General features: G+C 61.5%; 1 protein-coding gene and 1 pseudogene across 2 annotated transcripts in view; one reads left to right on the top strand and one right to left on the bottom strand.

The window, feature by feature from the left end:
* Positions 1-459: 459 nt before the first annotated feature.
* LOC309965531 (serine/threonine-protein kinase TAO2-like) lies at positions 460-4,692 on the bottom strand (annotated as a pseudogene). Its single transcript has 4 exons — positions 2,998-4,692; positions 2,773-2,923; positions 2,234-2,471; positions 460-1,524 (listed from the first exon to the last, which is right to left on the bottom strand). The product of its transcript is annotated as a serine/threonine-protein kinase TAO2-like (transcript).
* Positions 4,693-9,560: 4,868 nt separating this feature from the next.
* TPCN2 (two pore segment channel 2) overlaps positions 9,561-27,882 on the top strand; it is a 30,960-nt gene continuing 12,638 nt past the window's right edge. The window contains exons 1-13 of the mRNA XM_082845395.1: positions 9,561-9,678; positions 13,893-13,957; positions 14,682-14,758; positions 15,088-15,265; positions 16,542-16,658; positions 21,248-21,354; positions 21,822-21,894; positions 23,309-23,408; positions 24,367-24,432; positions 24,852-24,916; positions 25,420-25,520; positions 26,124-26,205; positions 26,380-26,466. Of these exons, the coding sequence (XP_082701521.1) occupies positions 9,567-9,678; positions 13,893-13,957; positions 14,682-14,758; positions 15,088-15,265; positions 16,542-16,658; positions 21,248-21,354; positions 21,822-21,894; positions 23,309-23,408; positions 24,367-24,432; positions 24,852-24,916; positions 25,420-25,520; positions 26,124-26,205; positions 26,380-26,466 (1,230 nt within the window). The 5' untranslated portion in view covers positions 9,561-9,566. The remainder of the gene's footprint in view (positions 9,679-13,892; positions 13,958-14,681; positions 14,759-15,087; positions 15,266-16,541; positions 16,659-21,247; positions 21,355-21,821; positions 21,895-23,308; positions 23,409-24,366; positions 24,433-24,851; positions 24,917-25,419; positions 25,521-26,123; positions 26,206-26,379; positions 26,467-27,882) is intronic.

Consider the following 27,882-nt stretch of genomic DNA (forward strand, 5'->3'; position numbering starts at 1 on the left):
TTTTATTTATTTATTTAATTTCTTTTGTTTTTACCGTTCTGCTCAGGTATTTTAGGTGTGTTTGTCTTTTTTCTTTTTTTTGGTGGGGGAAAGGTTGGAAGGGAGACGGAAAAACAAAACCGAAGGGAGAAAAAAAAATCCACATGACTCTTCCCACCCACTGCCACCCCCGGTCCCGGGCCTGAGTCGATGAGGGTGAGATGAGCACACACGGGGCAGGACAGCAATAACTTAGGGTGGCGGGGGGGGGGGGGCATCAGGAGAACCCCAGATATAATCTCCAGACTCCACGGCAGACGACGCTGCCTGTCTAGAGGCCCAAACGGCTAGGGGTGAGGTGGGCAGGCGTACCGAGGAAGGAGCGGTGAAAGGGAGGAGAGATCTGGGACTGGAGAAACTTCACTGAGTAGTGGCAGATGAAGTGCGTTTTCAATGCTCTAGGTATGCGCTGGGGAGGAGCTAGAGTTGGCCACACCTCCAGGGGGCGGGGCCCCAGGGCTGGCGGGTTCGGGATCTCCGCGCAGCTAGAGTCCCTGGTGGTGGCCTAGCCGGCGCTGGCTGCGTGGTAGCGGCCGGGGGATACGGCTGGGCCGCTCACGGCCAACTGGCCAGTGTGTGGATGGCCCAGGGGGGCAGGCGGGTGGCTAAACCCCGGCTGGCCTGTGCCAAGCGCCAGTTCCAGCCCTTGCACGGGCCCCCAAACCTTGCCAACAGGGCTAGTGGGTGTCGGGCAGTGAGAGGATTACCCCGCCGGGGCCCAGGGACGGGCAGACGGCTGCGGAAGCCATCCATCCTCGTTGGTCTTGGGGTAGAGTGCGAATAGGCCCAGGTCCCCCACAGCCCTATAGGGCCCTGAAGGTCATGGGCGACAGACACAGCAGAGCATGCAACCAGGGTCGAGAGATGCCCTGGTGCATCCGGGGACCCTGCTGCCGCACCCATTTGTCCCCAGCGGCCAGAGCTGCCTGAGGTAGAGCCAGGCCTAGCCAGGCTGGGAGCCAGGCAGCCCCAAGGCCCAGAGGGACACCCATGAGGCCTCGGCGCCCCCAGTGCGGTGCCCTGAGCCAGGAGTAGGAATAGACGGGGGTCAGGTGCAGAGCTGTACAAAGAAGTAGGTAGGAGCCTCCGACCTCGAGGGCCAGCAGGGCTGCCTGCGGGCCACCACCCCGCTGGCCGCCAGCAGTGGGAGCGGCAGCAGAAGTAGCAGGGGCAGGAGGCCAGAGGAGGACCCCGCTGCAAAGGAGAGTCCAGCCAAGAGGCCATGGGACAGGAGTCCAGGGAGCTGGCTAGTCGGGCTGGGCCTCAGGGGTGTGGGAGGGGGTTCGGGGGGCATGTCTGGTGAGGGACAGCCATCTCCAGGATCCCTCGGGGTCCTAGATGGAGCCCCCTCCTCCTCAGGCACTGGGGTCACTGCTGGACCCTGGACCCAGCCAAGCTCTCCAACTCCTCATGCAGGAGGCTACCATCCTCCTTCCCCCACGATCTCCATTCCCCGGATGCCTCCTGGCCCCAGGGGCTCCTCTCCTGGGGTGCCGGGGATGGAACTCTACGCTCCTCCATCTCCTCCCCAGGTAGCCCCCAAACTTCCTCATCAGCCAAACTCCTCTGCTTTTGTGGACTGGGGCTAGGGGTTCCTGACTCTTTCCCCAATAGCCTCTGCTCTCCTGGGTCCAAGGCAGCCCCTTCCTTCCCCAGAATCCTCCTCTCTGGAACTGCTTCCTCCTCCTCTCCCAGGATTCTTCTCCTTTTTAAAAAGATTTACTTATTTTACTTTATTTTTAGCTGTGTTGGGTCTTAGTTGCTGTGCGCGGGCTTTCTCTAGTCGCGGTGAGCGGGGGCTAATCTTCGTTGCGGTGCGCGGGCTTCTCATTGCAGTGGCTTCTCTTGTTGCGGAGCACGGGCTCTAGGTGCATGGGCTTCAGTAGTTGAGGCTTGTGGGCTCAGTAGTTGTGGCTCGCGGGCTCCAGGGCACAGGCTCAGTAGTTGTAGCGCACGGGCTTAGTTGTTCCGCGGCATGTGGGATCTTCCCGGACCAGGGCTCGAACCCGTGTGCCCTGCATTGGCAGGCAGATTCTCAACCACTGTGCCACCAGGGAAGCCCTCCCAGGATTCTTTGGTCTGCCTCCTGGCCAGATTAGCAGGGCTGCTCTTCTTTAAGGGTGCCTGTGTTAGGTGGTCCCAGAGCCCCAGGAGCGGGGCGTGGGAGGCCCGGGGAACACCGGCCTGCACGTACGTTGAGGCTCTTGGGCTGCTGGCGAACCTGGGCCGCGTGCTCTGCCGCGGTCTTGTGCACGCCGCTTACTGTACTCCAGCTGGTTGCCCAGCTCTGTCTGCTGCTGCCGGCGGGTGAGCTCGGCCCGTGTGCGCTGTACGGCCTGGGGCTGCCGGAGCTCCGGCTCCCGTGTGGTCTCATGCTGCCGTAGCAGCAATGCACGCTCCAAGTCCTTCTGTGTCTGTTTCTTGTTCAAGTCCTGAGGCAAAAGGGAGGCAGAGCCCAGAAACTGGTCCGAAAGCCTTGTTGGTGTCAAGGAAGGGAGAGCCGAGGGTGGGGAGACGCGGGGTGCAGATGAGAGGTGGAAGGGAGCCAAGCTCCTGGCGGGCCTGGGAACTCTAGCAGGGTCTGGCGGGCATGAGAAGCGAAAGACGTGTGGAAAAGAAGCCGGGCCGTAACACGAATGAGGGCAGAGGGGAACGGCAACCACAAGTGAGGCAAATGGAAAAGGATGTAGGTGTCTGGGATCTGGGAGGGGAACAGGGGAGGGGGTGGCCTACTCTCGAAGCAGGTCCTGGTCCAGGCTGTGGCGAGCCAGCAGCATCTCGCGCTGGTACTGGCGACACTGCAGCTCCAAGGCCTGGCGCTGCTGTAGCTGCTCCTTCGGCCGCAAAAGCCACCCGGGCTCCTTCCGCTTGGAGTGCTGGGCTTCTGGCGCTCCCCGGCGAGGGCAGCGGGACAGCAAGGAGGCCAGGGCCGCCTCACCCTCCATCAACCCCCCCCACCGCTGCAGCCCCATCCCATCTCCTTCAGCTGCGCCTTCCGAAGCTTGCAGGCTCGCTTCTGCGCCTCCGGCAGGGCGGCCGGCTCCTTCTTCTGCTGCCCGAGGACGTGCTGCTGGCAGTTACCCGCCTCAGCCCGGGCAGCTCGCGCCGCCTTCTCGCCGGTAGCCTGGTGCTGCCTTGACGGCGTTTCGGCCGCAGCCCCAAAGCCAGCCCGCCGGCCTCGAGCTCCCGGTCCTGAGGCTCGGCCCTCAACCTCAGCCCCGACGCCAGCGGCGGTGTCCTGTGCTGTCGTCGCCTCTGCCTGCGGCTGCTGCCGTAGGGCTGAGTCCTGCGCGCGCTCCCGGGTCTGACGGCTGACCAAGCAGGCAGTACGGATGGTGGCAGAGCGCTCCCGGCTGCGGCAGTAGGCCTGTCAGCAGGCAGAAGGGGTGGTGGATGTGGGAGCTGGGGCTGCAGGTGGCTGGAGAGGGCCCGGGCTCATCTCTGGCGGGTAGGGGTCGTCACGGAGGCTGTCAGAACCCGGCAGCCGGTGGACGATGGAGCTGTGGGAGATGACGGCGTGCTCACCCTCCCGCATCGCGGCCGTGTCCCGTGCTTCAGGGCCTGTGCCTCCTTGTCAGAGGTGTCTGCCAGGCTGTTGACTGAGCTGCTCTGGCTGGAGGGCTCTCTAGACGGGCCCGTGTCTCGGCCCGCTTCATGGAGGGCTTGGCCTCCTCCTCTGGGGCCTCAGCGCCAGGGCCACTGGGCGCCTCTTGCAACAGTATCTTCTTCATCTTGCGGTACTGCACGTTGTCCGGCTCCCGGACAGCATCCTTGGTCCTCTGGATTAAGTCCATGATGACTGCGGGTGGCTGCTTCCGGAGCACAAAGCGGTGCTTCAGAAGAACCTCTGAGGCTGGTCTGTCTCGAGGGATTTTCTGAAGGCAGGAGTCGACACAATTCCGGAGGTACTCAGACCAGTGTCCTGACCGGAGCACCGGGGACTCGCTGTCTGCAATGTGGTATAAGGCACTCATCGCATTCATGCGAAACAGCGGTGGTTTCCATTCCGCCAGCTCGGTGCAGGTGATACCTAAGGACCGAGACATCCACCTTGCCATCGTCCTGCCCCCTCATCCATTGCCAGGATCACCTCTGGAGCCATCCAGTACGGGGCGCCCACGAAGGAGTTGGCAGGTGCCATGACGGGTGCAGAGCCGAAGTCCCCCAGTTTCACCAGGCCTGGCTCTGACAGCAGGATGTTTCCAGCCTCACATCCCTACGGATCACGTTGTGGGAGTGCACATAAGCCAGGCCGTGAAGGGCCCCGTGGTTCCCAGCTGCAATCTCCACCTCCTGAAGGGGCTTCTTGTGCACTTCTAGGAGGTCAGAAGCTGAGCCCAGGCGATACTCCACCACCACCCAAGCCATGTGCCTCCTCAGGTAACGGCCCCGGTACTGAATGGCATCGGGATGCCGGAACTTCTGCAGGAACCGCACCTCCTTGATGATGTCCTGCCGTTTCTCATTTGACTGCTTCCCACTGTAGGATACCTTCTTGAGGGCCACCACCCCACTATTCCGGACACTCCCGGCAAAGTACCCGGCTCCAAAGCTGCCGTGGCCAATTTCCCGGAGGTCACGGAAGAGCTTTTCCGGGTCGTTCTTGAAGAAGAGCTCAGCCACGTTGGGGTCCTTCAGGCTCCCGGCCGGCATGGTGGCCCCTGGGGGTCCTGAGAGTGGGGCTTGACCTGCTAGGGGTCAGTCTGGTGCCCAGAGTCTCCACCTCCTCCTGGGGTCCGCCAACGGCTCTGCCAAGCCGGGAGAGGGCCAAGGAGACCTTTCCCCTTGCCACCTCTTCCCCCGTCCTCCCGCCCCTTCCTGAGGGGTCCCTCCTCTAGGGCGCTGGTTGCTGAATCCCGGATTTCTGATTGTGGGGTCTGAACCCCAGATATTTGAACGCGGGGGGGAGGCCGAATCTGATATTTGAACTCATGGGGGATGAACCCCGGATACTGGTGCATGCAGGGTCCTGAACCCCAGAAACAGAGCCCCAGGTTTAGAGAGGAGTCCCAGATATCTGTAATCTCAGGAGCTGAGACCCGGATATTTCAGAAGCGTGGGGTCAGGCCCAGAAATTCGGGACAGAGGGGACTGAGCCCCAGGTTTTTGGCCACTGATAGGGGGCCTACCCGGAGGATACCGACGGCACAGCCCCTCTCACACTGGAGTCCGGGGGTGAGAGCCCCCACTCCCACCCCGGCCCCCTCCCTTTCCCTTTCTCTCTCCCCAGGGCAGCTGAAAGATTGTACGTAGCTGAGGGCGGTCCCGATGCCCTCTGCCCCTCTCCTCTTCTCAGTCTCCGCCTCTCTCCTCACCACAGCCCCGCCCCCCGTCTCGTCCCAGTGTCCCTCTCCCTTTTCCTCCCAATTCCAAGGTGGACACAGGGCGGGAGCCTCTTCTAGGTTTTAAAATGCACGCAGATTGTTAAAGAAAAAAACAAACCAAACCCATGAACGCATCCTGTGATTTCTCTCTACCCTCCTGGGGTAACCACACTGGTGCCCTCCAGAGCTGTATCATCTTTTAAATACTTGCCAAGTGATGGGCTCAAGGATTTCATTGTTGTTTTAATTTGCATGCCTGTATTCTAAGGAGGTGCAGCTTTGCGTCGAGCCTTCATTATTCATATTTCTTCTTTTGTGTACTTCTGGTTCTTACCCTTTGCCCCTTTCCCACCTAGGGGGAATTTAGTCTTTTTCTTACTGATTTTGTTTTTTAAAGAAGATGTTGGGGGTAGGAGTTTATTAATTAATTAATTAATTTTTGCTGTGTTGGGTCTTCGTTTCTGTGCGAGGGCTTTCTCTAGTTGCGGCGAGCGGGGGCCACTCCTCATCGCGGTGCGCGGGCCTCTCACTATTGCGGCCTCTCTTGTTGCGGAGCACAGGCTCCAGACACGCAGGCTCAGTAGTTGCGGCTCACGGGCCTAGCTGCTCCGAGGCGTGTGGGATCCTACCAGACCAGGGCTCGAACCTGTGTCCCCTGCATTAGCAGGCAGATTCTCAACCACTGTGCCACCAGGGAAGCCCCTCTTACTGATTTTTTAAAAAAATTAATTAATTAATTTGGCTGCCTCAGGTCTTTTCGTTGTGGCACGCAGGAACTTTGTTGCGGCATGCAGGCTTCTCTAGTTGTGGTGCACGGGCTCCAGAGCGCGTGGGCTCCGCAGTTGTGGCAGGCGGGCTTAGTTGCCCCGCAGCATCTTAGTTCCCAGACCAGGGCTCGAACCTGCGTCCCCTGCATTGGCAGGTGGATTCTTAACCACTGCGCCACCAGGGAGGTCCCTCTTACTGATTTTTTTCTCTTTTTTAAAACGTCTTTATTGGAGTATAATTGCTTTACAATGGTGTGTTAGTTTCTGCTTTATAATCTCTCTCTTACTGATTTTTTTTTTAACATCTTTATTGGAGTATAATTGCTTTACAATGGTATGTTAGTTTCAGCTTCACAACAAAATGAATCAGTTATATATATACATATATTCCCATATCTCTTCCCGCTTGCGTCTCCCTCCCTCCCACCCTCCCTATCCCACCCCTCCAGGCGGTCACAAAGCACCGAGCTGATCTCCCTGTGCTATGCGGCTGCTTCCCACTAGCTATCTACCTTACGTTTGGTAGTGTATATATGTCCATGTCTCTTTATCGCTTTGTCACCGTTTACCCTTCCCCCTCCCCATAGCCTCAAGTCCATTCTCTAGTAAGTCTGTGTCTTTATTCCTGTTTCACCCCTAGGTTTTTCATGACATTTTTTTTTTAAATTCCATATATATGTGTTAGCATACGGTATTTGTCTCTCTCTTTTTGACTTACTTCACTCTGTATGACAGACTCTAGGTCTATCCACCTCATTACAAATAGCTCAATTTCGTCTCTTTTTATGGCTGAGTAATATTCCATTGTATATATGTGCCACATCTTCTTTATCCATTCATCCGATGATGGACACTTAGGTTGTTTCCATCTCTGGGCTATTGTAAATAGAGCTGCAATGAACATTTTGGTACATGACTCTTTTTGAATTATGGTTTTCTCAGGGTATATGCCCAGTAGTGGAATTGCTGGGTCATATGGTAGTTCTATTTGTAGCTTTTTAAGGAACCTCCATACTGTTCTCCACAGTGGCTGTATCAATTTACATTCCCACCAACAGTGTAAGAGGGTTCCCTTTTCTCCACACCCTCTCCAGCATTTATTGTTTCTAGATTTTTTGATGATGGCCATTCTGACTGGTGTGAGATGATATCTCATTGTAGTTTTGATTTGCATTTCTCTCATGATTAGTGATGTTGAGCATTCTTTCATGTGTTTGTTGGCACTCTGTATATCTTCTTTGGAGAAATGTCTATTTAGGTCTTCTGCCCATTTTTGGATTGGGTTGTTTGTTTTTTTGTTATTAAGCTGCATGAGCTGCTTATAAATTTTGGAGATCAATCCTTTGTCAGTTGCTTCATTTGCAAATATTTTCTCCCATTCTGAGGGTTGTCTTTTGGTCTTCTTTATGGTTTCCTTTGCTGCGCAAAAGCTTTTAAGTTTCATTAGGTCCCATTTGTTTACTCTTCTTTTTATTTCCATTTCTCTAGGAGGTGGGTCAAAAAGGACCTTGCTGTGATTTATGTCATAGAGTGTTCTGCCTATGTTTTCCTCTAAGAGTTTGATAGTTTCTGGCCTTACATTTAGGTCTTTAATCCATTTTGAGCTTATTTTTGTGTACGGTGTTAGGGAGTGATCTAATTTCATACTTTTACATGTAGCTGTCCAGTTTTCCCAGCACCACTTATTGAATAGGCTGTCCTTTCTCCACTGTACATTTCTGCCTCCTTTGTCAAAGATAAGGTGACCATATGTGCGTGGGTTTATCTCTGGGCTTTCTATCCTTCTCTTACTGATTTTTAAGAGCTCTATGGGAGGCAGAATTATGGGCCCCATGACCTCCCCCTCCCCATCATGCTTGTGGTTATGGTCAGTTAGATGGCAAAAGAGATTCTACAGATGTAATTAAGCATACTAATCATAGCTCACAGGCTCAGCCGCTCCGCGGCATGTGCGATCATCCGGGACTGGGGCACGAACCCGTGTCCCCTGCATCGGCAGGCGGACTCTCAACCACTGCGCCACCAGGGAAACCCTAATCAGCTGATTTTAAACTAAGGAGATTATCCTGGATTATCCCATGTGTCCAGTGTAATCACATGAGCCCTTACAAGCAAAGAGATGCTGCAGAGGGGGAGGTCAGAAGGATTGGAAGCACCTTGCTGCATCTTGAAGCATCTCATTCAAAGCATGGGAGGATTCAGTGCTCTCTTCCTGGCTCCGATGATGGAGGGGGCCATAAATAAAGAAATGCAGTAGCCTCTAGGAGCCGAGAATGACCCCCAGCCAACATCCAGCAAGAAATGGGTACCTCAGGGTGCCACAGTGGTTAAGAATCTGCCTGCCACTTCCGGGGACACGGGTTTGAGCCCTGGTCCAGGAAGATCCTACATGCCACGGAGCAACTAAGCCTGTGCACCACAACTACTGAGCCCACGCTCCAGAACTACTGAAGTTCACGTGCCTAGAGCCCGTGCTCCACAACAAGAGAAGCCACCGCAAGGAGAAGCCTGTGCGCCACAAGGAAGAGTAGCCCCTGCTCACCTCAACTAGAGAAAGCCCTTGCGCAGCAACGAAGACCCAACGCAGCCAAAAATAAATAAATAAAATAAAATAAATTTATAAAAAAGAGAAGAAATGGGTACCTCAGTCCTAGCCCCATGGCAGTGAATCTGCCACCCACCTGGATGAGCCTAGCCCAGGTGGGCTGAAACCTTGACTTTGGCCTCCTGAGGCCTTGAGATGAGAACCCTGCCCAGCCACTGGACTTCTGACCTCCAGGACTTAGAGATAAGTGGGAGTTGTTTTAAGCTAAATTTGTGGCATTGTGTCACTGCAGCAATAGAAAAAAAGCTCTTTACATATTAATGTTGGCAATACTTTTTATATATAGTGTAAATATTTTTTTCAAATGTATCACTTGTCATTATAAACTTTACCCTCAATTATACTTAACCTCCCTAATTTCATTATCAGAGGGTAAATTCAAATTCCATTTTGGGGGATGACCTTTGGCGTCACTCCCATGTACCCAACAGTCACGTGCAAAACACAGATTCCTGGGCCTGCCCCGAGTTTCCGATTCAGCGGGTCTGAGGGGGCCCAAGAATGTGCATTTCTAACCCGCGCCCACGTGATGCTGACGGAGCTGGCCGGGGACCACCCTTTGATAGAGAAGGCCTTCCTTAGAAGGCCTTAGAGCCCCGCCCTGATGGAAGGAAGCTGAGCCCCACCCACCAGGAGGCGTGGCCGGCTAAGCCCCGCCTCCAAGAGCAAGATCTCCGTCTTCATTGGCTGGTAGGAAGGAGCGTCCCGTACATCACAGGGCTGTCCCCGCCTCCTCCCGAACCCCGGGGGCGGGGGCATTGCGCCTGCGCAGTGGAGCTCGGCGCTCGCGTCTTGTGCTTGTGTGAGGTCTGGGTGGCCGGCTGTGACCCCATGGCGGACCCCCGGGAGGAATCGGAGCCCCTTCTGAGCCGGACCCGCGGCGGCAGTGCTCGCCATTCCCCGGCGGGCGTACCCTCCTGTCACAGCATCCAAGTCGGCCCTGGTGAGCCGCGGACTGGGGAGGGGCCGGGCCGCGCAGGGGTGGCGCGTGGGGTCCCGCCGGCCCGCGCCGCGTCACTGCTGTCCCTGGGGGCGCGCCCCGCTCCCCCGGCCGGGGTCCGAGCGGGCCCGGGCGGCGCGGCTGCGCCGTGCGGACCCCGGCCCCGGCCAGGGCGCGGGCTTCAGCCAGATACTGCGGGGTCGCGCCCTGCCCCCGACCGATCGGGCTCAGACGCCTCGCTCAGCCCAGGGGCAGCCAGCCCCCTGCAGCCCCCACGGTTCGCCCGGGGCCTCGTGCTTTCCGTGGATCGCCTTGGTGATTCCTAGGAGGAAGCACTTCCGTTTTCCCCAGTTCTTACGGGGAAAGTGAGGCACAGAGAGGGGCGTTCCCCTACTCAAGGGCTCACAGCCAGGAAGTGGCCGAGGTGGGATTCGAACCCAGCTGGGAGTGAATTGTGAGGCTCCTCCTTCAGCGTCGGCTTGGGGCAGGCCTCCCCAGACCGGGGCGGCTTCCTTCCTTCCTTCTCTGCAGCTCTATCCTGCTCTTCCTGTTTACCCGCAGAGAGATTGCTGAAACCCAAGGAGGGCGGGGAGGGTGAAATTCTTCTGTCCCTGGCAGACCCCAAGGGCACTGGGTACTGGGTTAGGGATGGAAGGGCCTCAGCCTCGTTTTGCAGGGGGGGGAAACTGAGGCCCAGAGAGTGTCCAGGACCTGTCCAAGAACATAGACCTGGGATCTGTCTCAGCCGCTGCAGGCACCCACACTGGGTGCTCCTTCCAGGCCACCTTCTGTCTCTGGGCTCACTTTCCTCCTCTGTTGGGGAGGGGTCCGCAGTGTGTGCCTGTCCTGGGATTATTGGGGCGGGTCCCTGGCAGGAGATGGAAAACATGTCCACCTGCCCATCTCAGAGGCTGTCCTGGGAAAGTTCTCCGTCCAGTCCGTGCAAGACCTCCCGGGGCCCTGGACATGGTGGCATTCAGGGGATGCAGCCTTTGCGCCAGGAGGCCACTTCCCGGCTGTGTGACCTTGGCAGGTTGCCTAACCTTTCTGAGTCTCAATAAAAGGGGGGTGGTCAGGGCGTTGTGAGGATTCAGAGAGAGTCCAGGTGCCCGGCCAGGTGGCAGAGCTGGTGCACGTCAGTGCTGATGGCCATTCTGGGCAGAGAACCCTGATCACTGCAGGTCCAGCCCCGGGAGAGTGCATGGAGGACAGGTGAGACCCACCCTAGGGACAGGAGCCGGGGCAGCTGTGGCTGGTGGAGGGGGTCCCTGGGGATGGCTTTTTGTCCCGACGCCGTGGCCTTGGTGGGGGCTTCGGAGAACATGGACAGGACACTCTGTGTTCTGGATTTCCCTGGTCAGGCTGTCCAGCCAGGCTCTGCAGACCCTCATTCAGTTTCTGCCCAGCTCCCGTGCGGGGCTCCTGGATGGGGTCCTGAGCTCAGGGTCCGCCTGTCCGCAGCTAGCTGGACTCTCCTACCGACCAGGGTGGGGGAGGGCTGCTGCTGGGTGCTCCGTGGACCCCAGTGGGCCCGGTGGTCAGGTCCAGACCCAGCCCCACCTCTGGGCCGTGACCACAGGGTGGGGATAGTCATTTTCTCTTCCTGTTCCTGGTCAGGGAATTACCCTCTTACTGGTTATGGAAAAGTCAGAGGACAAGGGGTCACTGTGCCATAGAAGGGGCTTTGAGAATAACAATAGTAGCAAATGTTTATGAAGAGCTTACCGTGCACAGCACTCTAGCTACAGTAGCCCATTCCGCCTGCCCGTCAGTCCTGTTGTGTAGGGCCCGCAAGAAGTGAGGCACAGAGAGGGTCAGGGGCTTGTCCAGGGCCACAGAGGCAGCTAGTCAGGACCCCACCCAGGTAGTGGGGAGTGGGCAGGGGCTGGAGCCAGAGCGGGAGGGGGGTTTATTCTGGGATGTTGGGGAGGGCAGGCTTGGGGCAGGGGGACCAGTGCTGGGCTGAGGTGTTCGAGCCCCCATGTCCTCTGTGCTCCGACATTCTACAGTGGTTGGGGGGGGCGCCGACAGCTGATGGCCACCTGAGGCAATGAGTTCCTAGACGCCAAGCTGGGGCACAGTGCTCCCGGTAGGGCCGACAGCCTGGGAGGCTTTAGAGAGCTTGGCCTTGGCGGAGCCAAGTTCAGGGTGAGTGGCGCGGAGGGCACAGGGTGGAGGAAGCAGCAGGGGAGGAGGCGGGCAGGCGGGCGGGGTGTGGACTTTCTCCTGGAGCAGTGGGGACCCACGGAAAGCTGTGGTTACCATCTGAGGGTTTGTGACAGGATCCCTCCGGCCACCGCAGGGTGGGAAAGGGAGGCTGGTGTCGGGGCCGCAGAGCGGTGTGGGATGGCTTTCCTGAGGTTTGGTGCCTTGAGGGCCGGGTGGCCAGAGGGAGCCCCTTCCGCTGCACCCAGTCCTGGTCCTGGAGCGAGCTCTGGGGGCCCTGGCTGCCTGTCTCTGCTTATCCAGGAAGCTTGTCTCCTTGGATCTCTCCAGGCTGAGTCCCCTGAGTTCTCACCCGGGGATTTGGTGACATGGGGCCTCTTCCGGCCCCTCAGAGCACCCTGCCCTCCCAGGCTCCCCTCAGCTGTTCACTCAGTCGATCAGTGGGACTTGTGGGCTGCTGTGTGCCGAGCCCCACGCTGTCCTGGGCTCTGTGGGTACAACAGGGAACAAAACAGGGTGCCTTCACATCACAGCGTTCCCGGGCGCTTCCAGGGGAAGCAGGCGGTCGCCACCCTCAGAGCCTCCGTGGGAGAACTTTTTGGCCCCTCACGTGAGCGTGGAGGTCGTCCACGGGAGGAACCTGAGGCCCAGATGGAGGAGGGTGAGGTTCCTGGGTGACACAGCAAGGTGATGGCGGAGACAGGACAGAGTCCAGCCTCCTGTCTCTGTCCCCGGTGGGCACAGTCCCTGAGGACAGCGGCAGCTGCGTCCCTGGGGTCGGCAAGCAGAGTGGGCAGGGCCTGGAGCTCCGCCCAGGTGCCCGGCCTCCCCCGCCTCTGGCCTCGACATCTCTGCATCTCTCGGGACCGGTTAAGGGCGGTTTGGGCAGCTCCTGGGCTCAAGGGCAGATGTGAAAGTAGAATCTTCAACAGAAATGGTGACAGGCCTGTTCACCGCGTTTCCAAGCCTGGATCTGGGAGCTGCTGGGGGCTGTGTGCCGGCTCTGCCCCCCGCTGGGGCCTGGGCTGCGCCGTCTCCGGGGCCTCTCTGGGGGCTCCTTTTTCCTGTGAGCTGCGGCTCCTCGTGCCTTTCTTGGCCCTTTACCTCAGGCTTCTGTGCAAAGCTGCCCACCACGCGGTGGGCAGAACCCTAGGCCAAGGTGACAGACCAGGGGTTTGAGCCATGGGATTGTCCTGAAGGCCCCTCCTAGTCAGGAACCTGCACCGCCCCAGCCTCCCTGGCCCCGAGGACCCCAGTCCCTGGTTGGTGAAGGTCCCCTCGCCTCCCACCCTCGGGGTGACTCGGGTGTGGTCGCCTGGCCCTGTGGGCCTGCGACGCAAGCAGGGCGCCACGATGGCCTCAGAAGGTCCTTCTTAGTGCTGAGTGTTTGGCGGAGGGTCACGCAGCGCCTCAAGCTTCTAGATGTCACCTTCCTGTGTGAGTGTTAAATCCGTGATCTTGTTTGGTGAGGGGTAGGCCGGTAGCGCTGCCCCATCTTACAGTCGCGTAAGCGGGGGTGCAGCGTCCTGACGAAGGTCACCTGGAGGCTGGTGGTGGGACGGGGCAGAAGGGTGGCTGTGAGCACGTTCTGTGTGTCGGGCCGGCCCTGGGGGTCCTGCACTTGCATTGGGGGCCAAGCTGTGTGGCTGTTAACACCCCCGTTTGACAGGGGGAGACGGGCACAGTGAGCTTAAGCCCACGGCCCTCAGCCTTTGAGCCAGTAGGTGCGGAGCCGGGGTCTGAGCCCCCTGAGCCTGGTTCCGTCCCACTGGCTGCTTTGTGCCCTCTGCCACTCCACCCCAGGGGGTGGGAACCGTGGGAGCTGCTGTTCCTCTGGGCCCAGAGCCCGTGCTTAGACCCTGCCCCACCTGGGGCCCAGCCCTCGGGGGTCCTGCCCTGTGGGCGTGCACACACGCTGCGGGGCAAGAGGCGTCTCGTCCCAGAGCCTTGGAGAGGATGCAGCCGGGTTCTTGCCTTGCTCTCGGTGGCCCTGTAGCGGACGGGCGCCTCCCGAGGCCCCTCCCCACCCTACGTGTCCCCTCTGCCCGCAGGTGCCGTGGCCAGGCGGGATCTGTGCTTGGACCAGGCTGTGGTGTTCATCGAAGACGCCATCCAGGTGGGCGGCGCCTGCTCCCGGCGGCTTGTCCCTGGGGCTCGTGGGGACTGCACGATGGCTGCCCCACTGGCCCCTTCTCTCCTGCCATCCTGGGGCCAGGGCTGCGGTTGCTGGACCGTGTGGTCATTGTGGCTGCGATGACTGGGCTTTGGGGCATGGTCCCCTCGAGTCCCCCTTAAGGAGACACGTGCTGGGTGCTCTTCTGGGTCCCTCGTCCCTCATTTCACTGATTCACCACCTGCCGAGGGCCTGTCGTGTGCTGCCCTGATCTCGGTCGCATGAAAGATGCCCAAAGGTGGCAAGACCTTCCCCTGCCTGCAGACAGCACACAGGCTTAATCAGGGAAAGAGACTAGAAGCCGCCAGTGCCCCACTTGGCGCACGAGGCTGGGGGCGTCCTGCATGGGGACACAGCTGAGGTGGGTGGGGTCAGCCTTGCACAGAGGAGGGGAGACCCTCACAGACAGGGCACAGCTGTGCATCCAGCCAGCAAGTGTCCGTCCACCTACCGGCCCTGGGGAAACCTTGCAGCTTGGGAGGGTCTGACCTGCTGGGTCCCGACGAGCCCCTGGTCCCTGTACTGAGTGGAGGTGGACCCTGCGATCCCCAGCCTGTGTCCCCGCCTCGGGCCTGTTGTGGGTGAGAGGGGTGCCCTGCACGGGGCTGGCTGTGCTGTGTGGCACGGAGGGGACCCTCAACGTGCCCCGTGTGACCTTCACTTCCAGTATCGCTCCATCAACCACCGCGTGGACGCCAGGTCTCTGTGGCTGTACCGACGGTACTACTCCAGCACGAGCCAGTGGTGAGAGTGCATGCGCGCGCCGCGGGCCTCCCGCAGCCGGGCCTGGGGAGGGGGCTGGTCTCGGGGGGCAGGCAGGCTCCCCTCCCCATCGGAGCAGAGCCCGGCCCCTCTGTGGTGAGGGTTCCCTTCCAGCACCTTCCGGCCAGCCACGGCAATTGAGTTGTGCGCCGGTATGTGTTATCTGACCACACACACGAGTGGCCACGGAGCAGGAAGTGTGGGCTCCGGCCTTTGGACCCTTCCCGGCGTCCCGCCTGCTCCTCTGCTTCTTTGGCCCCGGAGTTTGGCTGGTTCTTTTGCCTTTTGACCAGTTTCGGTTCCTTTTCCAGGACTCTGAGCTTCACCATTTTCTTGATCCTGGCTTTGGCTTTTATCGAGACCCCCTCGTCACTCACCAGCACCTCTGACGTGCGCTACCGCCCGGCCCCCCGGGAGCCGCCCTGCGGCCTGACCGAGGGCGTCGAGGCACTCTGCCTGCTGGTCTTCGTGGCCGACGTCTCCGTGAAGGTGAGGGGGCTGCACAGGTGCTGAGGTTGGGACCCGCGCCCTCCCGGCCCGGCTGCTGCTTCCTGGGTTTACTTTTCGCGCTCCTGGAGCAAGCTGCCTGTCCCACAGTGCGCCACGGAGCAGAGGCCTAGGCTCCTCCTGGACAGCTCTCCCCGCTCCCAGACCACCGATGGGGGACGGCCGAGCCATTGGGGGCGCACAGCCTTGCGGGACCCTGGGAGAGAGTGGCCGAGGGTCCGGCAGTGCCTCTGTGGGGAGGGACCCCCGCTGAACAAGAGGGGACCGGGCGTCTCTCCATGGCCTACGCTCCTGCCCCGACAGAGGAGAAGCCCGGAGGGGAGGGGCTGCTGTCCCGCCCCCGGCCGTGTGCAGCTCTGGCTTCCTGACGCAGGTCCTTCTAGAAGCTGGAGGTGGGCCCTGCCTTGCTTGCGTGAGCTGAGCTGTGTCAGGGCTTCAGAGCTGTAGTGACTTCCCATTGAGACGCAGGGTGTACCACTGGCCACGCCTTCTGTCACTTCTGACAAACAACAGCGATTCCGATTCCGTTGCTCCAGCCCTGGCCCACGTGCACGTCCACACCCTGCCTGCAGGGCGCCCCCTTGCGGGGTGGTTTGGCCTCTGTGGCCTGACTCCGAGGGACGTGGGTGAGCGTTGGTGCATGTGTGTGTGACTGAGGGCCCGGGCAGTTTCTTATTTCTTCTTTTTTAGCCTATCATGTGGTTAGGAGGTCTGGGGGTTTTTAAACTGGAACTGAAACTGGGTAGAAGTTCTCATTAGCCTGTTCGGAATGGTTGGTCCATTTGGGAAGTCTCGAAAGGTGAGAGAGAGCACGTGTTTTATCTGCAAGCTGTGACCTCCGGCGGGGGTCAGTGATGGGAAAGGGCAGTTAGGTGCCCCGAACAGGTGACGAACTCCCGCCTTCCCAAGGCACGTCCCCTGCGCATCTGGTCAGATTCCTAGGCTTTTCCGGAACGATTCCTAGGCACAAGCTACAGTGTGGTTGGGTAGGCAGGACAGGCAGGGACCCCGCTACCCGTGAGGACACGGGCACAGCCGGTCAGTGCGGAGCCCGGGGTCACGGGCTGCCCGGGGTCACCCGCAGGCTGGGCGAGGACCGTGGGCCTTCTGACCATGGCTCAGCTTCCTGCTGTGAGTCCCGCGGGGACCGTGCTGCTCGCTGAGGCTGCCTAGTGCCCGCGTGCATCACAGGCCTCAGACCAGCTGCCCGGCCGGGGTCTGTGTGGCCACCCCCGGCTCAGCCGCATCCCTCTTGCAGAGCTACCTGGTTGGGTGGGCCCAGTTTCGGAAGAACCCCTGGCTGCTGGCCTACCTCGTGGTGCTGCTCGTGTCTCTCGTGGACTGGACCGTGTCGCTGAGCCTCATTTGTCAGGAGGTAGGTGGCGAGGCGACTCTGAGGGGGGCAGCGGGGAGCTCTGGGGGTTGGGGGGACGCAGCTGCCCAGGGGAACGGTGGGCGGGAGTCCCGAGGCCCTGCATCCGTCCGGCCCACTGCCCGGCTCTGCCCGCCCTCCAGAGCACGTCAGTCACCCACGGGCCAGGGAGCTTTGTCCCCATCTTGCAGATGAAGACACTGAAGCCTGGGGGAGGCGCAGGGCCCTGGGGGCGAGTTCCGGGGTTCCTGCCCTGCCTCAGCCTTGCTGACGACAGCATCTTTGTTCCCCCCGAACACCCAGAAGCATCGCCCTGTGATTTGATAGAGCAGAGCTGGGAGCAGTTGGTTTGGGGACATCCTGAGCCATCAGGGCTGGTCGGGGAAGCACCCGTCAGGTGCTTTAGTCGAGAGAATTTAACATCGGGCCTCAGACAGGGGATGAGCGAGCAAGAAATCGAGAAGGGGGCCCGGCGAACACAGACCTGCAGGCGGCAACCCCCCTGCCCCCCTAACCTGGGGCTAGGGGAGGAAAGGAAGGAGATTGGGGTTATGGAACCTGGAAGCTCAGGGGAGGGGCTCCGAGAGCTGGGACCCTGCCCGCTGGGGACGGGGTGCTGGCTCCTCCAGGAGGCGCGACCACGATGCTGGTTCTGGGGGTGCCGGAGGAGGGGGACGCTGGATGCCCTGGGTGCTGCCAGCGGGAGCAGCAAGATGACGGGAGACAGCGGGCCCCCAGCCCGTGCCTCCCGCCTCCTTCCCGCTAGGCAGGGGCGGCTGATGAAGGAGAGGTGTCAGTGGCGGGTCCTGGCCCAGCTCACAGCAGGGCCGCAGGGCGGTGGAGGGCGCAGTGCCCCCTGCAGCCCCCGTGCGTCCGCCGTGGCCCTGTAGGAGCGCGACAGCACGTGCTTCTCCCTGAGAAGGTGCTGCCATCTTCGTACCAAGGAGGAGGCCCTCACCCGCCCCCAGAAGGTGGACAGACACCAGCCTGACCACCGCTGGCCCTACTTCTGAGTGACCGTCTCATGTCACCTGAGCATTTGTCACCTTAAGGCTGGACTGTGAACCTCAGCACCACCAAGGGGCCTTGCGTGAGATTAGGAAGAGGGGGAGGGGAAAGGGGGCCACTGCTGGGTACAAACCTGTGTCTGTGTAACTGGCCATGAAGACCCGCAGGCTGTGTGTGGTTAGTGGCCCAGGAGCCCGGCTGCCCCCTGCCCCAGCCCCACATGCCTTGGGTCCCCTTGTACGGGGACCCAGACTTTCCTTCCCGAGGGGCCTGGGTCCTCGGTGATCCTGGCTTTTTATTACTGGAGTTTGGCGGTAATTTTTCATGTTGGACGCAGCCCTCCCTGCCCCTCTGGGCAGCAACATCCCAATCTGTCCTTGGTAATTGGAGCTTTTTTGCCCGCACTGGCCCCCAGCCCTCTTTCATGAACAGCTGTGGTCCAGCCCGGTGGGCCCAGCGTGCGTCCCTGGTAGAAGCAGCTCGGGAGCGGATGCTTCCGGACCAGCAGGGCCCGGGATCGTGGGGTGGGGAGTGGTGTCGCTGCTCCCATTTGTCCTAGTGCTCAGAGCCTCTGCTGGTTTTCCCACCCCACGAAGGGCTGTCCCCCTCACCCCCCCACCCCGCCCCGCCTCAGGGCCACCAGGCCCTCCCACAGGCCAGCTGCTTCGGGGTAGGTCCATGGTAAGGCCGGTGGGAGCTGTGGGCCGTGCCCGGGTTGGATGCAGCATTGGTCCTGAGGCTCAGACGGTGGTCCAGGGAGAGGCCTGGAGGACAGGGCAGGCAGAGCCCATAACCCCCGCCTGCATGTCCGCTGAGGACAGCTGAGGGCCTTGCTTGGGGAGGGGCTGGTGGATCCCCGCGGGGGCCGCCTGGGGTCCGGCTCTGGGCCCTGCTTCTGGCAGGGTGGGCCCCCAGTAGTGGCCTGGGTGGGGGGGGTCCATGTGGTTGGCCCCGGGCGTCACCCCCGTCCCTGCTCTGTGGCCACTTTGCCTGTGGCCTGTGGAGATCGGTGCGGGGTGGCCAGGGGAGAGGCTGAGGACGTCCACAGACGTGTCATCTGTCCAGAGAGCCTCCTCCTGCTGCCTCGTGGTGGGGCACTCTCTGCCCACCCACACGTGTCCTTTCGGACGGTCTCGTCCCCAGACGCCCAGGCTGTTCTTTCCATGGCCCTGACCCCCTGGGAGTCATTACCTTTCTGGTCCGTACAGGGTAGACCCTGCCCTCTGTAAAGCTCCCCCTGTGGGACCGTCACTAGGGGACTTTCCCGTGGAGGTTGTAACACCACACGCCGTCCACTTCTGGCTGGGACTGGCCCATCACCCAGAGCCGTCTGCACACCAAGCCCAAGGTGCTTCTCCGTGGCCAGCCGCTGGTCTTCAAGAGCTCCCCCGGCCTTGGGGCCTGCAGGAGGACCGGGGCCTCTGACCTGCTCCAGTCTGGTCTTCCCTGTCCTTTTGCACCCGATGGAGTCCTGCTTCCCCAGCCTTGTGGCTGGAGGGTCAGGTCACATGGTCTGCTGGCCAGCTGACAGGCTGTACTCATGACTGCCGTGGCTGTTTCTCATAAGAGACTAGTTCTCTGCGGATTCGTTGGTAGCTTCTTTCTAAAGGCTCAGAGGCCCAGGCTGTGATTCTCAGTGTGATTTAAGCCTCGCCAGGGGCTTAGCTGGCCCTGGGCCGGCTCTCCTTGCAGGCAGGTCACGTGGGAACGTCTTCCCACCCTTCACATGTGCTCCCTGAATCCGTGGCAGTGATGTGGCCCCAGCCGTGGGGGAGGCCCTCAGTGGGTTGGGTTGGGCGGGGTGACTGCATCTGGAAGAAGCCGTGCTCTGGTCTGTGTCTGACTGCAGGCGAGGGCCCAGCACCCCGGGAGTGGATGCGGCTGGACCTCTAGCTCCTGCTCGGCCTGGGGGATGGGCTAAAAGACTCCCGATATGGGCCCCGAGACTGGCGCTTTCGCCCAGGGGCAGCGAGCGGGCCGTGGGTGAGCTGGGGCCCTGGTTCCTCAGCCTGGGAGTGGGGCAGACCCCTGAGCCTCGCCCGTTCACCGCTGTTTCCTTCTCCCTTCTCAGTCCTGTCGGGGCCCCTTCTGAGGGCGAGTGCAGCCTGGGGAGGCCGAGTGAGTCCTTGGGACGCTCACGCTGCAGACATTCTGAGGGCCTACTGTGCGCTGCTGCTGGCGGGGCCTCGTTCTGTTGTGAGAGGGGCTGACGGTACCAGGAAGCACCAGATGTGTGCGGGGTGGGGGGGGAATATCGAGGCGAGTGGCGAGAAGGAAGGTCGCCCATGCAGCGCTGGAGGTGGCACTGACGGCCGGAAGGAAGGGCCCGGTGCGAGCAGCCCGCTGAGCGGGTGGGGGGGCGGGGATGGCGGTGCGAGTGCGGCGGCCAGTGGGCCAGTGGGACGGGGAGGGGTGGGTGCCCTGGGCCTCCAGGCAGCCCCGGAGGGCTGGGCCGGGAGGCGACTCTATCAGCCTCTCGTTTCTGAGACAAGACCTCCATTAGGACGCGTCTGGAGTTGAGAGCTTGGGTTGGAGATTGAACGCGTTGTGACCCTTAAAATCCCAAGGACGGACATGTTCCCTGAGGCGCGAGGCCAGAGGGCGGGGAGGAGGGGGCGCAGGGCGTCCAGCGCATGGTCGGGCACAGAGGAGGCGGCGGGCGCAGGGCGGGGCAGCTGCCCATCCTGGCAGGAGGATGGGAGGTGACCTTGGGCTCAGAGGCCTGGCGGTCACCGCGGTGGGTCCCCTGCCCTTGGACAGGAGGACAGATTGGCTGGGGTGGGAGCGGGAAACGGGTGAACAAAGGGGTGGGTGTCGTTTTGGTTGCGAGTGGCAGGTTGTGGAAACACGAGGTGTTTGTGTCCACGTGGGGGAGGGAGGAAGGGCCCCTGAGGGGAGCCTCTGAGGGGCCGGGGTCCCGAGCACGGGAGGAGGGCTGTTTGGCTGTGACAGGAGGGAGGAGAGGAAGGAGTGTGTGTGTATGTGTGTGTGTGTGTGTGTGTGTGTGTGTTCACGTGTGTGTGTGTGAGTGGAGGTGTGGGGTTCCTGCTCGGTTTCTGTGCACCTGTGCTGGAGGCTGAGGCCCGGAGCCGAGCAGAGAGGCTGGGGGCTGCGGAGAGGAGGCCTGAGGAGCCCCCAGAGGGCAGGACAGCCGGCTTCACAGACACGTGCAGGGCGCCCGGCCGCGGCCAGAGTAGGAGCTGGGTGCCGGAGAGGCACGCTGGTCACCCCCCTTCCCCGGTGCTGGCGGGTCTGGGGGCTGGGGTTCCGAGCTGGGCCCCGGGAGGGAGCGGGGAGGGTGTTGAGCCTGTGACCCCACACGCTGGGAGCTGGGTGCCGGAGAGGCACGCTGGTCACCCCCCTTCCCCGGTGCTGGCAGGTCTGGGGGCTGGGGTTCCGAGCTGGGCCCCGGGAGGGAGCGGGGAGGGTGTTGAGCCTGTGGGGTCAAGGCCGGGCACGCTGGGAGCCCGCAGACAGCCGGGGCCGAGGCCGTCCTCGTGCAGAGCATCGGGCCTCTGGGCCCGCGTGCCGTCTGCCAGCCCGCAGTGGCTGTGCTCAGCGTCCCGGGGCCTGGTCTCTTCCAGCCCGTGCGGGTGCGCCGGCTTCTGCGCCCCTTCTTCCTGATGCAGAGCTCCTCCATGATGAAGAAGACGCTCCAGTGCATCAGGTGGTCGCTGCCAGAGGTGGCCAGGTGGGCTCTGGCGGCAGGTGGGCTGGCAGAGCGGGGCGGGGGGCCCCCTCCCCGGATCTGGGGAGGCTGGTGGGTGGATGTTTGGGGGTCTCTGTCTCACACTCAGGGCGGCCCCCTAAATGGCCTTGCTTTGAGCCCCACCCCCTGCTCCATCCTGTGGGCACGTCCCACCTTGGCTCTGACCCCTCCCCTCCCCGCCATCCCCCACCCCACCCCCATGACTCATGTGGACGACCCTTCCCCGTCCGGCCCGGGTTAATGGAAGTGGCCTTTCCCCTCTGAGAGTCCGGGGGTTCTGGGACACTGCCTCTCCTGGGCCCCTGGGACGCTCCCTGGTCGGGAGGGCGGCAGGTCTGGGGCGGAGCAGGGACCTGGCCCAGGGTCTCGGCCGCGGGGAGGCCCCTGCGCGGCCAGGTCGGCTGTCCCGGAGCCCGCCCGCCCGGTGCTGAGTGCCGCTCTCGCCGCAGTGTTGGGCTGCTGCTGGCCGCCCACCTGTGCCTCTTCACCATGTTGGGAATGCTGCTCTTCCCCGGCGAGAAGGTACCGTGCTCTCTGCTCCCTGCGGGTGACGGACAGCGTCGCCCCTAGTTAATCCGCCAGGTCGTTCTCGGGCCGGCAGAGATGGGGACCAGGTTAGGCTGCCCGCCCACCTCGCCACCAGGAGGTCAGCAGGGGCCCCCCCTGGAGCCCAGGCGTCTTTCTTCAAGTGGCCGCGTCTCCAGGGCGTCTGGCTCCTCGGCCCTGCCTGGCTGCCTCTTCGTCCCCTTCCTAAGCCCTCCCTCTCCTGGGCCGGTTGCTTGGCCAGGGCTGTACCTCACTTAGATGGAGACCCCTCAGACTAGCCATCAGGGTGGCCCCTCTCACCGCCCCTGCCCGCCTCTCCAGAGGGCATCTCCCACCACTTCCTCCCCTCCCCGCGTGGGCCCCCTTCCCTCCCAGCCCCTCACTGCTGCCCGGCCCCCGGCAGCTTGTTGCTGTGCGGAGGTGTCACCCGTGGGGCCTGCCTCGCATCTGCCGTCCCGTGTTCTTTCCTCGTGTCCTGGCCGGGGTCACCGTCCTCCTCAGGGTGGGGCTGCCGTGCGCCTCTGTCCTGGGATCCTTCCCGGTGCTTGGCCAGGGCTGGTCTGCAGTGAGTTCGTGGCAACACTTGGGGGTTGTGGCTGTGCTGCCCGTGAGGGAAGACGAAGACCATCCCTCAGACCCCCGGGGAGGAGTTCGCTTGGCGCGTGCACGTGTGTGTGTGTGTGCGTGTTTCTGTATATCTCTGTGGGTGCTGTGTGTGTGTGTGTGTGTGTGTGCGTGTCTGGGTGTCGGGGGCACCTAGGCTGTGAGGTGTGGGACTGGCTAACAGACTCTCAGGCCCCGCGTGTCTGTCCAGTGACCCTCCTGTTCGCGGAGCCCAGGACAGGGCGGGTGGGTGCACTGGGCGCGGGGGGCTGGGGTGGGCCTCTGACCTGGGAACGCTGAGGGTTCCAGGGTGCCTGCTAGGGGGCTGGCCCTTGGGCAGCAGCCGGGAAAGCGGCTTTGCAGGCTCCCCAAGTGATCAGGTGGTTTTGTGCGTCTGGGCGCCACGCCTTCCACGCACACTGGGCGGAAGGCACACGGCACGGTGTGTGGAGTCTGGCTGAGAGCGGGCTGGCTGGCCCCCGCGTGGGCCCTCTCTGTGTCTAGGCAGTGATGCTCTCTGCCAGGCTGGCCGAGAGCTGTTCACCCGCTGCAGTGGCTGGTGTCCGTGTGGGTGTGTGGCATCCCCGGACGCTGGCCCTCGGGCCCGGAGGTCCTGCGTTAGGTCCTGTCTGGCCTCAAGCTCGGAGCCCGCTGGGAGGTGATGGGGAGGTGTGGGTCCGGGGCAGCTGAGCCTCGGCGGGTGGTCCTGGCTTGCTGGGTCCCGGGCCTGGGCTTTGGTGGCCTGAGGCCCGGGCGGCGCCTCAGCGCTGCCACGTCTGTTCCACAGGACGACAGGCGGGACAGGCAGCGGCTGACCTACTTCCGCAACCTGCCCGAGGCTCTGACCTCCCTCCTGGTGTTGCTCAGCACCGCCAACAACCCTGATGGTGCGTGACCGGTGGGGGCGGGCTAGGGGCCCTGTTGGGTGGGGGCGGGGCGGGGGACGGGGTCAGCGCTGAGCGCGAGAGCCCAGCTCAGGGGTGGGAGCCCCCGAGGCCTTTTGTGGAGAGCTGGGCCGATGTGATGCGAGAGCCTCCCTCCTGCCTTCCTTTCCTTCTTGATTTTCGTTTTCTCTTTTCTAGTTTCCCTTCCCTCTCCGACTTTTTCCCTTTTTCTTCCCTTTTCTTCCCAGTTTTCTTTCTCTGTTCCGTTCTCCTCTTCCCCTTGTCTGTGTCCTGAGAAGCTAGAGGTGGACGGTGTTCTTTGTGTGGTGATGGATCGAGCTGTGCCCAGCGGGGCCCTTGGTGGTCTCCTCTTGGCGGCCCAGCCGTGGGGTGAGGCTTGGCCGCACCGCGTGTCAGAGGCCCTGGGGTCTCCGGTGGCTGTGACGCTCACCGTGTCAGGGTTGCTGTGGGGGCCTCTGTTCGCTCGGCCGGGGATGTGGCCAGGATGGGGTGGTCACGGTCCTCTGGGGCCCAGCTGTGGCCTGACCGCCCTGGCTGAGGCCTTTCATCGTGGGCTCGGATGGTCACTGACCATAGAGGCCCTCCCAGGAGGGTAGCCACTGGCTTTCATACCTGGGGAGAGCTGCGCTCGGGACCCTGAGCACCGTCCCCACGTGTCCTGTGAGTCCTCGAGTCACCCAAGGGAGAGCTGAACTTTCAGTCTGGGAGGCGTGGTCATGGGGAAGCCTAGAGGATGAGCATCCTTGAAAGGTAGTGAGTTCCCTGTCCCCGTGGGTGTGCAAGCAGAGGCGTGAGGAGCAGAGTTGGACAAGAAGACCTCCCAGCTCTCCTAACACAGGGCCCTCCTTTCTGTGGAGAAGGCAGTGGTATGAGACAACGAAGGGAATCAGACTGGACGCCGGATCTGTGGGTGTGTTTTATTTCCTTTAATTTCTTTCAGTGATGATTCCTGCCTATTCCAAGAACCGGCTCTACGCCATCTTTTTCATAGCCTTCACCCTGATAGGTGAGTCTGGGCAGGTCTGCAGGGTCACGTGGGGCAGACGAGATCCCGAAAACTCGGGGCTGGGTGTACTCCCCAGACCCCGCAACTTCACCTCAGTGGACCCCCTGACCCTGTGACCGCACCTCGGCGGGACCTCCCCAGTCCTATAACTTCATCTCTCTGTGGCCCGGCCGTGGTTTTCATTCTGTGACCACCGATGACTTGTCCTCAGTGCCCCTGCTGGGCAGGCCAGGTGGCGCCCCTGTCCGCAGACGAGGCCCCCAGGCCCCAGGCCCTGTCTCTGCCCATCTGGGCCTTTCTCGCTGCTCACCTTCTTGCTATGCCCGTGTCGGCCCTCTGGGCCCCCAGCGCTGGTGATCCTTCCAGACTCTGCCCCTGCCCGTGTGCTCCCCACTCACCATGGCCTTTTCCTCTCCAAGGGAGCTTGTTTCTGATGAACCTGCTGACGGCCATCATCTACAATCAGTTCCGGGGCTACCTGATGGTGAGCTGAGCTGCCCACCCTGCCCGGCTGTGAGGGGAGCTGTCCCTGGAGGCCTGGCGGGAAGCTGACCAGCGAGGGGCCGGGGGGACAGGGTCCGCAGTGGCCTCAGCACTGCCCCGGCTCCCTCTTGTGGGTGAGGGGGACTGGGCCCATCCTCCCTCCCTGACCCCCAGGAGGTGCTGTCCCCAGCGCCACCCTGGGGTCCCTCCCCTGCCCCGCCTCCTCTAGAGGGGGCTGCAGTCTTCTTGCAGTGACCCCCAAACCCACCTTGCAGGGGGGCCAGGGACCCCAAATCTGCCGAGAAGAAACGCATACCTTAGGGAATTACACAGCGAGTGGCTATCGGCAGGACCAGCCCTTGTTGTCGGGGACTGTCCCCCTGATGCCCACAGGGCAAGGAGGTGCTCCCCAGGCTGCCGGTGGGCAGGGGCTGCCCGGGGACAAGGGGCTGGGCGGCTGGGGAGAGGGCTGAGCCGAGCCCCTCAGAGCCATACCCTTTGCAGAAGTCTCTGCAGACCTCGCTATTGCGGAGGCGCCTGGGCATCCGGGCTGCCTACAAGGTCCTCTCGTCCATGACGGCAGAGGGAGAAGCCCACCCCGAGGGGTGAGTGTGGGGCTCCAGCCCTCTTCCCCTGGGGCTGCCCTGGGGGGAGGTGTTCACGGGGGGGGGTGTCTCCTGAGCACCCACTCTGTGCCGAGCTCCCTGCTGGCAGCAGGTTGCAAGGCTCCTTTGGGATCACGAAGACGTCCCTGGGCTCCAGGGTTTCTTTCCATGGTCCTTGCGTCTGAGTTAACTCGTGTGTCCTCGTGACCCACTGGAGATCCCTGGCTCGTGAGGGGCCGTGTGCTCTGACCTGTCCCCTTCCAGGGGCACCCTTCCCACACCCTGGTGCTGTGACTCGTGTGTTGGGACCAGAGGGGCCCTGGGACACACATCGACTGCCGCCTGGCTTGGAGGCCGTGTCCCTGGGGAAGCTTCAGTGCCCCCTGCTCGGTAGCCACGGGGCCTGTCGGATTGCACCCCTTTCCCAGCTTCAGCTGCTCCTCTCTAAGGTGGAAGATGAGGTCTCGGGGTTTTGGACACAGGAGGACCATGAGGCGCTCCTTCTTGGAGGCCCTGTCATCGCCCAGGGCTGCTCAGGCCAGAGGTTGGGGTGCCCAAGGGTGCTGAGCTGGCTGGGCTCACGGTGGGGCGTTTCCCCCACAGAGTCGGGGTGAAGCCCCAGGACTTCCTGCAGGTGCTTCAGAAAGTCCAGCTGGACAGTGACCACAAACAGGCCATCACGGAGGTACTGGTCCCCCTGCCCCCCGCCTTCCCCTGCCAGTGCCTCTGGGCTCCGGGCGTCAAGTGGGTGTCATTTCGGATCAGCCAGGCTGGCCCAGTCTGGGTGGGGCCGGGGGCAGCTCCCCCCTCCTGCCCTCAGCCCAGCTGCTCTGTTGACCTGTGCTTTCCTGCTTTGCAGAAGCTGCATTCCCGCAGTGGGGACCTGCTGTCAGCTGACGAGTTTCAGAAGCTCTTCAATGAGTTTGACAAAAGGGTGATTAAAGAGGTAACGGGCCAGACTGGAGTCAGTGCCAGGGCCACCCGGGGTTAGGGGAAGTCCTCGGTGTCTGTTGGCATTGATCGTCTGGGTCACGCTTAGTGACCATTGCCAGGACTTGCCTTCCCAGGGATTCTGGTCCTCAGGATGATACGTGGGAACAGAGATGGTGTGGCTCTTGGGGAGATTTTGTTGACCTCATGAAATTCACAGACCACAGGGACTGTTGTCTTGACCCAGAGGAACTTTCCAAACAGTTTTCTCCATCTCCGTGGTAGACTTTTATCCTCTTCCCATGTGTCCTAACCTGCGAGGTTCCTGAGTTTGTCTAAAACCTTTGTTTGTTGTCCTCGACACTGAGTTTTAAAGTTACCGAATGGTCCTCAGCGTCCAGCTCAGTGCTGTGTCCGTAAGACCCTGGACCGCCTGCATTTTACATAGCAGGTTTCTGGGAGGCGGGGGCGCGGGGTGGGGTAGGTGAGGGGGGTGGCAGAGGTGCTGAGAGACAGCCAAGCTGTTCACAGGCAGACCGTGGGAGCAGCGGAGGGGGCTGCCACTGCAGCCACTTGGCCTTGAGAGGGCCAAGCCGGACTCGAACGGGGATCGGAGTGAAGAGGTGGAATCAGACGTCTCCTGCTGATCGGACTCCTAGCAGCTCTGTGTCACCGTTGAGTCAGTCACCTCAGCTTCTGTGACAAATACCACAGCCTGGAGGTGCTTAAGTAACAGGGCTTATTATCTCCCAGTCCCGGAGGCTGGAAGTCTGAGATCCCGGTGTGGGCAGGGCTGGGTCCTCCTGAGGCCTCTGTCCCTGGCGTGTAGACAGCCGTCTTCTCCCTGTGTCCTCACAGGGTCGTCCCTCTGTGTGTGTCTCTGTCCCGGCCTCCTCCTCTTATAAGCACCCCAGTCACGTTGGACTAGGGCCCCACCCCAGTGACCTCATTTCCCCCTAATTTCCTCTTAGGAGACCCTGACTCCAAATACAGTCACATCTGAGGTTCTGGGGGTCAGGATGTCAAAATACAATTTTGGGGTATACATCTTAGCCCACAACAAAGGTCAGCTTCTCCAGGTCTTGTGGTCAGCCTCTGTGGCCTCAGGCCCTGGTCAGAGGTGGTTTTCCTAAGAACATGGTTTCCTGAGGTCTTCCCAGGTCACCTGGAGGCAGGCCCTGCTAGGCCTGGAGCTCTGGGCGGTGCGTCCGTGGCATGTCTGTCGTCAGCAGCAACCTCACTGTGGCACCCTCGGGACCTGGGAGTTGGTAGTAGGGACACACAGGCGGACACTTTGTGTGTTAGTGCACATCGCACCTCTCTTGGGAAGAGGCTAGGCAACAGTGTCTGCTTCCAGGTGACTCGAAGGAAATAGTAAGTATGTACCATCAGGTGCAGATTTTGCAGAAACTGTGACACTGGGTCCTCAGAC

This window comes from Leucopleurus acutus (genome assembly GCF_964270905.1).
Source record: "Leucopleurus acutus genome assembly, chromosome: 8".
Classification (NCBI taxonomy): domain Eukaryota; kingdom Metazoa; phylum Chordata; class Mammalia; order Artiodactyla; family Delphinidae; genus Leucopleurus; species Leucopleurus acutus.